This window comes from Orycteropus afer, unplaced genomic scaffold (assembly GCF_000298275.1).
Source record: "Orycteropus afer afer isolate SDZICR_OR568_19922 unplaced genomic scaffold, OryAfe1.0 scaffold00066, whole genome shotgun sequence".
Lineage (NCBI taxonomy): Eukaryota > Metazoa > Chordata > Mammalia > Tubulidentata > Orycteropodidae > Orycteropus > Orycteropus afer.
In genome coordinates this window covers 2,243,357-2,258,500 of record NW_006921653.1, presented here as the reverse complement: position 1 = coordinate 2,258,500, position 15,144 = coordinate 2,243,357, and the positions used below count along the sequence as shown (strand labels likewise).

General features: G+C 36.5%; 1 protein-coding gene across 1 annotated transcript in view; it reads left to right on the top strand.

The window, feature by feature from the left end:
- Positions 1-15,144, top strand: part of LOC103196420 (arylacetamide deacetylase-like) — a 34,668-nt gene that overhangs the window by 11,983 nt on the left and 7,541 nt on the right. Inside the window, exons 2-4 of the mRNA XM_007940160.1 lie at positions 6,655-6,877; positions 8,096-8,165; positions 12,591-12,762. Coding sequence (XP_007938351.1) covers positions 6,655-6,877; positions 8,096-8,165; positions 12,591-12,762 — 465 coding nt within the window. The remainder of the gene's footprint in view (positions 1-6,654; positions 6,878-8,095; positions 8,166-12,590; positions 12,763-15,144) is intronic.

The following is a 15,144-nucleotide window of genomic DNA, read 5'->3' as shown; positions in this document are numbered from 1 at the left end:
GAGTCCTTCAAGGAGATGGATTGATACGGTGGCTGCGATGATGGGCTCAAGTATAGCAGGGATTGTGGGGCTGGCGTGGGATCGGGCAGTGTTTTGTTCTGCTGTGCATGGGGTCGCCATGAGTTGGAAATGACTCAACGACACTTAACAACAACAACAACAATGATGAGCCATCCTTGCGTACCTCATATGAACCCCACTTGGTCATAATGAATGACTTTCTTGGTATGTTGTTGGAGTCTGTTGGCTACGAATTTGTTGAATTGTGCATCTATATTCATGAGGGATATTGCTCTGTAATTTTCCTCTTGAGTGATGTCTTTGCCTGGTTTTGGTATCAAGGTTCTGCTTGCTTCATAAAATGAGTTAGGGAGGATTCCATCCCTTTCTTTGTTCTGGAATAGTTTGAGCAGGATTGGGATCAGTTCTTCTCTGAACATTTTTTATAATTATCTGGGGTAACTGTCTGAGTCAGGACTGTTTTGTTGGTACTTTCTATTTCTTCTTTTGTTATGGATGTGTTCAAACTTTTTTTCACCTCAGTCTGCTTTAATTTAGGTAGGTGGAATGTTTCTAGAAATCTCTCCATTTATTTTAGATTTTCAAGTTTGTGGGAGTGTAGTTCTTCATAGATCCTAATATTATCCTTTTTATTTCAGTTGGTTCTGTTGTGACTTTGCCAAATTCACTTTTTTATTTGTGTTATCTGTATTCTCTCCCTGATTCCTTTGTTAAATTTGCTAGTGATTTGTCAATTTTACCAATCTTTTCAAAAAGCCTACTTCTAGTCTTGTTAATTTTTTCTATTGTTTTCCTATTTTCAATTTCATTTATTTCTGCTCAAATTTTTATTATTTGTTTTTTTCTGGTGATTGTAGGCTTTTTTATCTGCTCTTTTTCTAATTGTTGAAGATGTTGAGTTAAGGTGTTGATCTTGGCTCTTTCTTCTTTTTTTGATGTTTACATTTATTGCTCTAAATTGGCTTTGGATCACTGCTTTTGCTGTGTCCCAAAGATTTTGGTATGTTGTGTTTTCATTCTCATTTGATTCAAGGAATTTTTTAACTTTTTTTTTTTTAATTTCTATTATCTAGTCATTATCAAGGACAGTGGTATTCAGTTGCCTTGTGTTTGCACTTTTTTCATTGTTCTTCCTATTATTGATTTCTAATAATATACCATTGTGATCTGAGAAGATGGTTTGTAGTATTTCAATGTTTTTTAATTTGTTAAGGTTTGCTTTGTGACCTAGCATATAGTCTATCCTGGAGAATGTCCCATGTGTACTGGAAAAGAATGTATGTTATGCTGTTTTTGGGTGAAGTGCTCTGTAGATGTGTATAAGGTCAAGTTGGTGGATTGTATTGTGTAATTCTTCTGTGTCTTTGTTGACTTTCCTTCCAGTTGTTCTATCTTTCATTGAAAGTGGTGTATTAAAGTCTCCTACTATGACTGTGGAGTCATTTATTCATCTTTCCAATTCCATTGAAGTCTGATTTATGTATTTTGGGGCTCTTTCATTGGGTCCACAGACATTTATTATGGTTAAATCTTCTTGTTTGACTGATCCTTTAAGCATTATATAATGTCCTTCCTTGTCTCTCATGGTGGTTTTTATTATGGGTCCATAAACATTTATTATGGCTAGTAATTGATCCTTTCATCATTAAATAATGTCCTTCCTTGTCTCTCATGGTAGTTTTTGTCTTAAACTCAATTTTTTCAGAAATCAATATTGCCACTGCTGTTTTTTATTTTTTTGGTTGCCATTTGCTTGATATAATTTTATCTAACCTTTGATTTTTAGTCTATTTTTGTCTTTCTCTCCAAAGTGTGTCTCTTGGAGACAGCGTATTGATGGGTTATGCTTTCTTTTCCAGTCTGCAACTGTATTTTGAGTGGTGCATTTAATCCATTAACATTCAGTGTATTTATCAACAAGTATGAATTGGTTGCTGTCACTTTGTTATGTTTGTTATGTGTTTTTTCATGATGTTCCTGGTTCTTATGTTCCATACAATTTTCTGTGTTGAGCTCATTTGTTTATGAATCTTGTTATCATTTCCCTTGTTGCTGTTGTTTTAGTATTTGCTGAATATTTGTGCTTGTCCTCTTTTTTTTTGTGATGGAAGGTTTATCATTTTTCTTTGAGGTTTCCCTATAATTTTTAATTTTCTCCCCAAGTTTAGAACAATCCATTCTGTCTTGCTACTATCTTGACTTCTTCACCATTTAGAAGTTCTGTAACCACTGTTTTTTTGTTTTGTTTTGTTTTGTTTTATCCCCCCTGTTTTGGTTTGTAGTTGTCCTCTTTTGCCAATTGATGTCTCTGGTTCCATGTTTAAAATCTTGCAAGCTTATTTTACTTTGGATACTTCCATAACTGGGTTGGTTTCTGGGTTATGTCAGCATGTGTATTAATGGTTAGTTGATGTTTGCTATTATTGGTTCTCTGTTCAAAGGATTCCCTTCAGTATCTCTTGTAAGTTTGGTCTGGTTTTAACAAATTCCCTTATTTTCTGCTTATCTGAAAATCTCCTAATTTCATCATCATATTTGAGAGACATTTTTGCTGAGTATATAATTCTTGGTTGGAAATTTTTTCTCTTTCAGTGTTTTATATATACCATCCCATTGCATTCTTGCCTGCATGGTTTCTGAGAAGAAAGCAGAGCTTAGTCTTATTGGTTGTCCCTTATAGGCAACTTTTCATTTTTCCTGTGCTGCTTTCAGGATTCTCTCTTAGTCTTTGGTTCTGGTGAGTTTGATGATGACGTGTTTTGGTGATTTTCTTTTGGGGCCTATCTTTTTGGCATTCATTGGATTTCTTGAGTGTTTATATATTCTTATCTTTCATCACATCAGGGAAGTTCTCTTCCAACAAATCTTGGGCAGTATTTTCTCTGGTTTTATTTTTACCGTCCTCATCTGGAGTTCCTATTACATGTAGTTTTCCTTTTGATGGTATCCCACATTAATCTCAGGTTTTCAGCATTTTATTTTGATCATTTTTTCTGATTGATCCCTTTCCAATGAAGGATACAGGTATTTGTCTTTAAGCTTATTAATTCTGTCTTCCATTGATTCATTCTACTCCTTTGCCCTTTCAATATGTTATCTATCTATTTCTGAAAATTTAGTCTTCTGGATTCCTATCTTTAGATATTGTATCAGTTCTAATTTTTCTTTCATTTTGTCATTTTTTTTCTTGTATTTTCTTCCAAAATTGTTCTATGGTTTTGTCTGTGTTTTCCTTAATTTTGTCATTGTCTTCCTTGATCTGTCTCTTAATCTGTTGAAGGTACCTAAATTTAATTCTTTTGAATTCCTTCTCAGGGAGTTCCAATGCTGCTTCTTCCTCAGGGATGTGTTTTGGGCCTGTATCTTGCTTCCTGGTTTCTACTGCTTCATCTTGCTTCTTTTTGTGGACTGTGATGGTCTGTTGTTGCCGAGACATTGTGCCTTTGTTGTATTTCTCTTTATTGGTTATTGTATGTTGGAGTGATTCACCCAAGATTTTCATTTTATTTGTTTTTCTTTTCTTTTCTTTTTTTATGTGTCTGAGTAAGCCTGGCACTCTGTTCCTCTATTTGCTATTTGACAGCACTTATACACTCACCCTGTCTCCTGGTGGGTGTGATAGAGAATGAGAGTAGTTGCACAGATCTCTGTTAACTGTTTGTGAAGAGATGTTATCCATTTGTTAATGGTCGTGTATCATTGGCCAGTTGGTGCAGAATGAAGTGGCAGTTATTGTTCAGTAAGTAGAGCTTCAGGAGACATGGGTGAGGTTGGGTTGTATAGTCATGTTTGCTGTTTCCCACTCAGTCAGACAAATCAGCAATTGAAAAACCACCAAACAAGTAAAAGCAAGAGGACAAAAACCACACACTGCATAAAAACACAGGAACAATCACCAAAAAAGAGAGAAAAATAAAGAAGAGAAGAAGCAAGACAATAAATGAGAGAAAAAATTTTAAAATACTTTAAAAACCTGAAAGAAATATGAATAGGAAAAAGGGGGGGGGAGGCCATAGTATTTGGGTGAGAGGGAAGTAAGAGAAAAAGGGTAAAATAGGCATATAATGAAGACAAAAATGGGAAAATGCAAAAAGAAAAACAGGAATGGGGAGAACTACAAGAAAGAAAAATATGGGAACCAGGAAAGGGAAGAGAGAAAAAGTAGAAGGCTAGAATCTGGGAAAGGAAGAAGAAAGAATAATAATAATAAAATAATAGTAATGATTTTAAAACAAAGAAAAATAAACAAGCTAAAAGAAAAAAAAATCCCCAAAGCATTTTTGTATTTTGCATATATAGGTGTTGTAGATAATTTTGTGTCCCCTAAAAATATGTGTTATAAATTCTAACCTCTATGTTATGGTTATAATCTCATTTGGGAATGGGTTGTCTGTGTTATGTTAATGAGACAGGATTAGCATAGGATGTATGTTGAGTCAAACTCCTTTGAGATATAAGAGACATTAAAGAAGCAAGCAAGGAAAGCAGAGATGAGGGAAGACGGATATCAAGCCACATGAAGATCACCCAGGAACAGAAGTTGAGAAGAGATGAAGGTCTCCCTCCAGAGCTGAAAGAGAGAGAAAGCTTTCCCATGGAGCTAGCACCCTGAATTTAGACTTCTAGCCACTTAAACTGTGAAAACATAAATTTCTGTTTGCTAAAACCAACATTTGTGGTATATCATTAATAGCAACACTAGATAAGTTAGACAGAACTTGGTACTGGAAAAGTGCAGTACTGCTCTAACATACCTAAAATGTGGAAGCAGTTTTGGTAGTGGGTTGAGTCTAGATTGCCTTGAAGAGATGATTCGTAGAATTATGGACTTCAAAGACAATTCTGGTGAGAGCTCAGAAGGAAGTGAGGAGAGCTATAGAGGAAGTCTCTGTTGGCTTAGAGAATACATATGGTTCCAGCAACAGAATATTCTAGAAATGTGGATGATGTTAATATTCTTCTAGTAAGGTTTTAAAAGGAAATGATGAACATATGATTAGACAGTAGAGGAAGGATAATGTTTTCTCCAAAAAAGAGAAAAAAACAAACAAACAAAAATAAAAACTCACTGCCATCGAGTAGGATCCTATTCATAAATTATTCTAACTTCCTTGGTTTTCCGAGGTGGTATCACTACAAAAGTAGATTTCCCCATCTTCCTTCCAAAGAGTGGCTGGTGGGTTTGAATTGCCAGGTTTCTGGTTAACAGTCAAATGCCTTAGGCTCTGAAGTGGCAAATAACTTGTCTGAATTATGGTTAAATATTTGGTGCAAGGTAGAACTTGTAAATGATGAGCTTGCATATCTGGCTGATGAGGTTTCTAAGATCTTAAGGGAGCTGCACAGTATATCCTTGCTGCTTATAGTAAAATACGAGAAAAAAGAGAAGGACTTTAAAACGAACTGTACAAAACAAGAATAGAATTAAAGATTTGGAAAATTCTGTTGTACAAACTAAGGATATGTGTCTGAGAATATTTACCAAGGACACAGCTACACAATTTTTTGTTAAAGACATTAAAATGATGTCTGATGGATCTACCTAATTATCAAAGTAGAAAATCCATCATCTTAGAAGGCAGGGTACAGAGGAAGAATGAAAGCAAAGAGCTCTGTCTGCATTTGGAAATCTCCATGCAGGAAACATTCAGAAGCAGCTATATCTAATGTCTTCCAAGAAAAGTAGAAGACTGTCCCTGGAGCAGCTCAGTGATCAGCATAACTATTGGAAGCAGCACTCAAACAGAGATTCAAAGGGTGTGGTCCTGGTCTCCTGAATTTCAAAGGGTGGTGTCACAGCTTTCTTTGTTTCCAAGTATGGGATCCTAAACCTGGCTTTATAGCTTTACCAAATAATTTGCATTTCTCTGATGCAATAGGAGCTCCCCTGTGGCTATTCCTTCAAATGAATATTCACCTTGTTAGAACAAATACTACTCTTCTTTCAATATTCATATGAAAAGTCACTTATTATTTGAAAACTCCTGCCCATTCTTCATGTCCAGGAGACTAATTTATCTCCCAGTTGAGCACTTCCAAAGACAATTGTTTGTGCATGTCTAAGAGGCATGTAGTTATGTTGGTTTATACCTGCTTACGTGTCCCTTTCTCCTACTTGATTCTGAGCTCCTTTGCAGTGAAGAACTTGTCTTACTTATATTTGCACTAAGAATATCATGGAATCTAAACTCAAAAACCAGACTCACTACCGTGGAGTTGATTTGATTCATAGTGACCCCTCCTTGGGTTTCCAAGGCTGTATCTCTATGGAGGTAGATTGTCCAATCTTTCTGAGTAGCTGCTGGTAGCTTTCAGCAACCAGCCTTCAGGTTAGCAGTCAAATACTTTAGGCACTACACCACCAGAGCTTCCTCATAGAATGTAGCTACTATAATACAGCAATAATTCTTTAAGCATCCCATTTGTGCTTGAGGCACAACAAATGTGCTAATGAATTTCAACCTCTATTATCATTTACTGTGTCATTGAGATTTAACTGGAAAATGTGATACCAGATCATTAGGGACTACTGAAAAATTTTGTATAATTCTATATGCATAGACAGTTTTGACATTTGATATATTTAAGTGGTTTAGTTTTTGCCTTTTTTTTTTTTTTCTTTTTTCTTTTTAGGCTCTGTTTGCTGAACTACTGGGAATTACCCATTTCATTAACACTGTAGTATTCCTCATAAGCCTTCAAGAAGTCCCACCCACATCTGATGAAAATGTGACTGTGACAGAGACAACTTTCAACAACATTCCTGTCCGTGTATATGTACCAAAGCGAAAGGCAGAAACACTAAGAAGGGGGTTATTTTATATTCATGGTGGTGGTTGGTGCTTGGGGAGTGCTGGTATGTTACCCTTATTGAAAAATTTAGTTTAGTATATAAGAAATATTCCATTCACATTTCATCTCCAATATAGCAATATATATGGTAAACAATATCACAGATAACAAAACACTTCTGCTGCTTGAAACTCATTTCTTTGGTGCTGTGTTAGTTTAAAGGAATTATTTTAAATCTGTTTTTAAAATACTATTATGTTTTCGGTGAAAGTTTACACAGAAAATTGTGTTCCGATTTAACAATGTCTTCACAAATGATTCAGTGCTATCGGTTACATTTTTCACTTTATGTCAGTATTCTCAGTATTCATTCCGTCCTATTTATTTCCAGTACTCTAATTTCCCTATCCCCTCACCTTCTCATATTTACTCTAGAGCAATTTTTCACCATTTGGTCTCATATACATGATTTTCAAAGGAGGTCATAACTCACAGGTGGTGTTCTTTATTTTATGAGCTAATCTATTACTTCATGTTTTCTTTATAACAAAACAAAACATATTCTAATTCTTTCCCTTTTGGTGATCATTCTTGTTATGGACAAATTACATATTTTTTTAAATGTTCTTATTTCTAAGAAAGGATCACTTAGCCAAGCCCCAAAGCAAATGTGTATATTGCATCCCTACCCCAAACAAATAATCAAAATCAAACCCAAAATGGTACTTCTTGTCTGCCTACCAAATATGAATACATAGATTAAATCTCAGCTCTTTTCTACTTCCTCTGCTTATGCTTGTCTATCTCCAACTAGCAGTTTCATGGTGTCTTAAAATGTTCCCACATAACACTTTCTGTACCACTCCTTCAAAGTCATTAATGTTCTGCATTACTGTTTTTGGTTATATACTTGCCTTTCCCTTCTGACCTTTTCAGTAGGCTGCAATGTGCTTGAAGTCAGGGAGTTAATAATTATAGGGTTGTACTTCAAAACTTAACATCTACTGAATGAAAAGGGCAGAGAATAATGGTAAGAAGAATGAAGGCTGGTTTAAATGATTCGTTATGAAAATGTTGGTAAAGGTGAGAAAGTTCATAATGAATATAAAAACAGATCTCTGGGAAAAATAATTCACATATAATAGCTATGATGACTCATAAATATTATTCTCCCATTTCATTGAAGAACACTGTGTGAGTAGTAGGCTTTCTGATGAAGAAACACCCATTGATTCACTTTTCATTTGACAGTAATATTCTGATTTTGTTTTCTTTATTTCAGCTATGTTAAATTATGACTCTCTTTCAAGGAGGACAGCTGATAGACTTGATGCTGTTGTTGTATCAACCAAGTAAGAACATGTTTGCTTGTTTGTTTGTTTTTATGCCAGATGCTGTCAGCTTTCTCAGTAATTGTTTGGCTATTTCAGGGCTTTCCCATATGAAATCATGTGCAATAGAGAAAGTGAGTTTAAACACACCAGAAGAGAGTCAGAGAGAAAAGAATTGTAGAGTTAGAGTGAATGCAAAAATGGAAACTCTAGAAATTATTAGAACAAAATTAAGTAACTGTATCTCTGACACCATGCAGAAAGATGAGCTCCTTGGGTTGGAAGCCACTCGAAATAAGACTGGGAAGGAGCTACCTCATCAGAGTAGAAACAACCTTAATGACATGGATAAAGTAAGTCTTTCAGGATCTCCATGTGCTGACATGGCATGACTCAAATTGAGGAGAAACAGCTGCAAATATCCATTAATAATCAGAACAAGGAATGTACAAAGTATGAATCTAGGAAAATTGGAAGTTGTCAAATATGAAATGGAATGTATAAAGATTAATATCCTAGGCATTAGTGAGCTGAAATGGACAGGCTTTGGGCATTTTGAATTGGACAATCATATGATCTGCTATGTCGGGAATGACAAATTGAAGAGGAATGGTGTGGCATTCATCATCACAAAGGATGTTTTAAGATCTGTCCTGAAGTACAATGCTGTCAGTGATAGTATAATATCCATACACCTACAAGGAATACTACTATTATTCAAATTTATGCACCAACTACCAAAGCAAAAGATGAGGAAGTTGAACATTTTTATCAACTTCTGCAGTCTGAAATTGACCAAACATGCAATCAAGATGTGTTGTTTATCACTGGTTATTGGAATGCAAAACTTGGAAACAAAGAAGAATCACTGGTAGTTGGAAAATTTGGCTTTGGTGACAGAAACAACGTTGGAGATCACATGATAGAATTTCACAAGAACAACGACTTATTCATTGAAAATACCGTTTTTCAACAGCACAAATGGCAACTGTACACATGGACTTCACCAGATGGAGTCCACAGGAATCAGATTGAATACATCTGTGGCAAGAGGCAATGGAAAAGTTCAATATCTCCAGCGAAAACTAGGCCAGGAGCTGATTGTGGAACAGAACATCAACTGCTCATATATAAGTTAGACTTGAAGTTGAAACAATTAAAACAAGTACACGAGAGCCAAAATATGACCTTGAATATATCCCTCCTGAATTTAGAGACCATCTAAAGAATAGATTTGATGCATTGAACATCAATGACCGGGAGCCATGAAATAGTGAAATGACACCAAGAGCATTATCCATGAAGAAAGCAAGAGGTCACTAAAAATACGAGACAGAAAGAAAAGACCAAAATGGATGTCAGAAGAGACTCTGAAACTTGCCCTTGAATGAAGAGTAGCTAAAGAAAATGGAAGAAATGACAAGATAAAAGAGCTGAACAGAAGATTTCAAAGAGCACTAGAGAGGACAAAGCCAATTACTATAATGAAACCTGCAAAAACCTGGAGTTAGAAAACCAAAAGGGAAGAACATGTTCAGCATTTCTCAAGCTGGGAGACCTGAGGAAAAAAATTAAGCCTGGAGTTGCAATACTGAAAGATTCTATGGGCAAAATATTGAATGATGCAGGAAGCATCAAAAGAAGATGGAAGGAATACACAGAGTCACTTTACCAAAAAGAACTGGTAGATGTTCATCCATTTCATGAGGTGGCATATGTTCAAGAACCAATGGTATTGAAGGAAGAAGTTGAAGCTGCACTGAAAGAATTGGCGAAGAACAAGGCTCTAGGAATTAACAGAATACCCATTGAGCTGTTTCAACAAACGGATGCCCCTCTGGAGACACTGACTTTGTTATGCCAAGAGATTTGGAAGACAGCTACCTTGCCAACTGACTGGAAGAGATCCATATTTGTACCCATTCCTAAGAAAGATGATCCCACAGAATGTGGAAATTATCAAACAATATCATTAATGGCACCTGCAACTAAAATCTTACTGAAGATAGTTAAAAAATGGTTGCAGCAGTATATTGACAGAGAACTTCCAGAAATGCAAGCTGGATTCAGAAGCAGATGTGGAACCAGGCATATCATTACTGATGTCAGATGGATCTTGGCTGAAAGCAAAGAATACCAGAAAGATGTTTACTTGTGTTTTATTGACTAGGAAAAAGCATTTGATTTTGTGGATCATAGCAAATTGTGGATAACATTGGGAAGAATGGGAATTCCAGAACACTTAATTGTACTCATGAGGAACCTGTACATAGATCAGGAGGCTGTCATTCAAACAGAAAAAGGGAACACTTCATGTTTTAAAATCAAGAAGATAGTGCATCAGGCTTGTATCCTTTCACCATACTTATTCAATCTGTATGCTGAGCAAATAATCTTAGAAGCTGGACTATATGAAGAAGAATGTAGCATCAGGATTGGAGGAAGAATCATTAACAACCTGTGATATGCTGATGACACAACTTTGGTTGCTGAAAGTGAGGATGACTTGAAGCACTTACTGATGAAGATTGAAAAATGCAGTCTGCAGTATGGATTACATCTCAATATAAAGAAACAAAAATCCTCACAACTGGTCCTATAAGCAGCATCAACAATAAATGGAGAAAAGATTGAAATTGTCAGACTTCACATTACTTGGTTCTGCAATCAACACCAATGGAAGCAGCAGTCAGGACATCAGATGACACAGCACTGAGCAAATTGGCTGCAAGGGACCTCTTTCAAGTGCAGAGGAGAAAAAATGTCTCCTTGAGGACTAAGGTGTGCCTGAAACAAGCCATGGTATTTTCAATCACCTTATATGCATGTGAGAGCTGGAGAATGAATAAAGAAGAACAGAGAATTGATGCCTTTCAGCTGTGGTGTTGGCGAAGAATGCTGAAAGTTCCATGGACTGTTAAAAGAACTAACAGGTCAGTTCTGGTGGAAGTGCAACCAGAATGCTCCTTGGAGGTGAAAATGGCCAGACTTCGTCTCTCCTACTTTGGTCATGTTGTCAGAGGGGACCATTCCCTGGAGAAGGATGTCATGCTTGATAAGGTGGAGGATCCACAAAAGAGAGCAAGTCCCTCAGTTAAATGAATGGATTGACACAGTAGCAGCGGTGACGGGTGATAGCAAGAACCATGGAGCTGGCTCAGAACCAGGTGGTGTTTTGTTCTGCTGTGCATTGGGTTGCTATGAGTCATAGACAACCTGATGGCACCTAACAACAACAACATCTTCTGGACATAATTATTTTCACCGGATTTCTACCAAACTGTTAGTTAGCAAAGTGATTAAGAATAAGGTCTTCAGAGTCAGAAAAGCAGGCTCAAATCTTGATTATAAGATTATATGAGTTACTTTGTGCAAATCAAAAAATAGCACTTTCTCAGTTTACTTATCTGTAAACAGAACCATAGAATATTGTTTTGTTTTCTAAGATTTTTATGTTGGTGAGTGTCTGTGTCTCTGTGTATGTCTCTCTCTCTCTCTCTCTCTATATATATATATCTATATACATGGGAGCTCTGGTAGCATAGTGCCTAAGGCACTTGACTGCTAATTAGAAGGCTGGTGGTTCAAACCCACCAGCCACTTCTCGGAAGGAAGATGGGCCAATCTGCTTCCGTAGTTATACTGCCTCGGAAACCCAAGGAGGGGTCACTATGAGCCAGGTCCAACTCGATGGCATGTAACAACCAACAAACAAAATATATATACATACAATAAAACATGTTGCCATTTCAACATTTTTTAAATGTCAGCTAAGTGACATTAATTACTTTCATTATATGCAAGGATTACTGCTATTTGTTTCCAAATTTTTCCATTTTTTTTAAGATTTTTTATAAAATACATTTTAAATGATTATCACAGTGTATGTCATGGTATGGGAGCTCTGGTGGCATAATGCCTAAGGTATTAGACTGCTAACTAGAAGGCTAGTGTTTCAAACCCACCAGCCACTCCTCGAAAGGAAGGTTGGGCAATCTACTTCTCTAGTGATACCGCCTCAGAAATCCACCTTTCAATTAGTAAGCAAGAGCTTTAAGCACTGAGCCACCAACACACCTATTGCCATTTGTTGGTTACTAATAAAACAATGATTACAAACAAAATAGCATTCTGAGAGAAATATAGCTAGGGATATCTACTAAAGTGCCCATCACAACTGGCCAGCCTAAGCACTGCATTAAAGCCTTTACTTAGATAAAAATAACATCTGTAAAACCTTGAATATCAAGCATCAATATAAGGATGAAAGCAATCTTTGGATTCATCATGACATAAAATATCAGTTTGCTACAGAAAAAGTTTACTTTTGATATTAGACTTGGAGTACTCCTAACACACACACAGACAAACAAACACACACTTATACAAGGTCTATATTTCTGTATTAAAAACAATTAACTTAAAACATTTTTATTCTGCCCACAGCTACAGACTAGCGCCCAAATATCATTTTCCAATTCAGCTTGAAGATGTGTATAATTCATTAATGTGGTTCTTACGTCAAGATGTTCTTGAAAAATATGGTGTAAATCCTGAAAGAATTGGTATTTCTGGAGACAGTGCTGGTGGGAATTTAGCTGCAGCAGTGGCTCAACAGGTACGATGCTTGGTTATATTTCATTTAAAAAAAAATCCTACACTTAACTGTATTTGGGAGCTCTGGTGGTGCAATGTCTAAGGCATATGACTGCTAACCAGAAGACTGCCAGTTCAAACCCACCAGCCACTCCTCAGAAGGAAGATAGGGCAATCTACTTCCGTAGTGATACTGCCTCAGAAACCCAAGAAGGGGTCGCTATGAGTCGGGTCCAACTTGACAGCACATAACAACAACAACAACATTGCTCCACTACCCCAGGAAAAAAGTGACATAAACAACAAGATAGAAGTTTATTTCTCTCTCATGAAAGAGTCTGGATTTCAGTGTTCCAGAGCTGTGCGTTGGGTCTGCTCCACAAAAGGCTCATGGACTCAGAGACTTTAGTGTCCTGCTCCATGGTTAATGGCCCTCATGCTCACTGACACCGCTACATTTAAGGAGGGAAGCTAAGAATACCTCACAATGTGTCCTGGTAAGATAAAATTACATTAGACTACTAGTAGTTTATAGTAGTTAGAACCTTTGAAAAGTTTCCTAGTACAGTTGGAATGAAATCTGAAGTTCTCACATTGCCCTGCCTGATCATGCCTTGTCAATCACTCTCATCTCTTTTCTTACCTGTTTTCTCCACAGTCACAATGCTGTAGTCATATTGCAGGTTCTAGGATGTGCCAAGCACTCTTCCTCTGAGGAACCCGTGCACTGCTCTCCACTTGGAACAGATGTCCACATGCCTTCTTTACTTCAGTCAAATTTCTTTTGCTATCCAGACAACCTGGTATTAAAAATGATACTGGTGATTTATTTTGGAGTCTATGCTGTTTGGGGTTATTTGGACTTCCTGAATGGATATATTCTCATCTTTCATCATTTCAGGGAATTTCTCTTCCAACAAACCTTGGACAATTTTCTCAGTGGTTTTATTGTTCTCTTCCTGTTCTGGAATTCCAATTATATGTAGGTTATTCCTTTTGGCGATACCCCACATGAACCTTAGCTTTTTTCATTTTGTTTTGATATTTTTTCTGATTGATCCCTTTCCAAAGAAGTATTCAGGTATTTGTCTTGAGTCTCATTAATTCAGACTTCCATTCCATCAATTCTACTCCTTTGCCCTTTCAATGTGTTATCTCTTTCTGAAAAGTTCACATTAATCTTCTGGATTTCTATCTGTAAATTTTGAAACATTTCTAAGTTTTCATTTATTTTGTCATTCTCTCCTTGTGTTTTCTTCCAAAATATTCTAGGGTTTTCCTGTTTTTTCCTTAATTTTGTCAGTGTTTTCCTTGGTTTGCCTCTCAATCCTTTGAAGACACCTAAATATAATTCTTTTGAATTCCTTACTCCAATGCTGTGGGAGCTCTGGTAGCATAGTGGCTAAGACACTTGCCTGCTAACCAGACGGCTGGCGGTTCAAACCCACCAGCCACTCCTCGGAAGGAAGGTTGGGCAATCCTACTTCTGTAGTGATACTGCCTCGGAAACCCAAGGAGGGGTCGCTATGAGTAGGGTTTGACTCGACAGCACATAACAACAACAACAACAACACTCCAATGCTGCTTCTTCCTCAGAGATATGTTCTGGGTCTGTATCTTGTTCTCTTGTTTCTACCACTTTATCTAGCTTCTTTGTGTGGATTATGAAGGTCTGTTGTCTCTGAGACATTGTGACATTGTTGTATTTAGATCTCCATTAACTGTTCATGAAGAGCAGTTAAGGGTAAGTCAGGTTCTTATTGGTGGTTGTTTATTGTTGGCTAGCTGGTGGAGAAAGAAGAGGTGGCTTTCTCTCAGTAAGTGGAGCTGCAGATGTGGGTGTGGTTGCGTCATATGGGCACTGTCGCTGTCTCCCACTCAGTTAGATAAAAACAACAGTAGGAAAACCATCAAAAAAGCAAAACCAAGTGGACAAAAAACACACTGTATAAATACACAGGAACAATCACCACAAAAGGAAAAAGAAAAGGAAAAAAAAAGGTGACATCTGGGGAGAGGAAAATAAGAGAAAAAGGTAGAGTGGGAGAATAATGAAGAAAAAAATGGGAAAAATGCAAAAAGATAAACAAGAAACAGGATTAATCATGAGAAATAAAAAAAAAAAGAACTGGAACCAGGAACAAGGAAGAGAAAAAAAGCTGAAAACTAGAGCCTGGGAAGGGAAGAATAAAGAATAATGATAAAGAGGACAATAATAACAATAATAATGGCTTTAAGATAGATAAAAACAAATAAACTAAGGAAGAAAAAATCAAGGAACAGGGAGAAAAAGATGAAAACTAGTACCTAGGAGAGGAAGAATAAAGAATAATAATAAAAAGGACAATAATAATAATAACAATAATAATAATAATAATTTTAAAACAGATAAAAGCAAACAAAC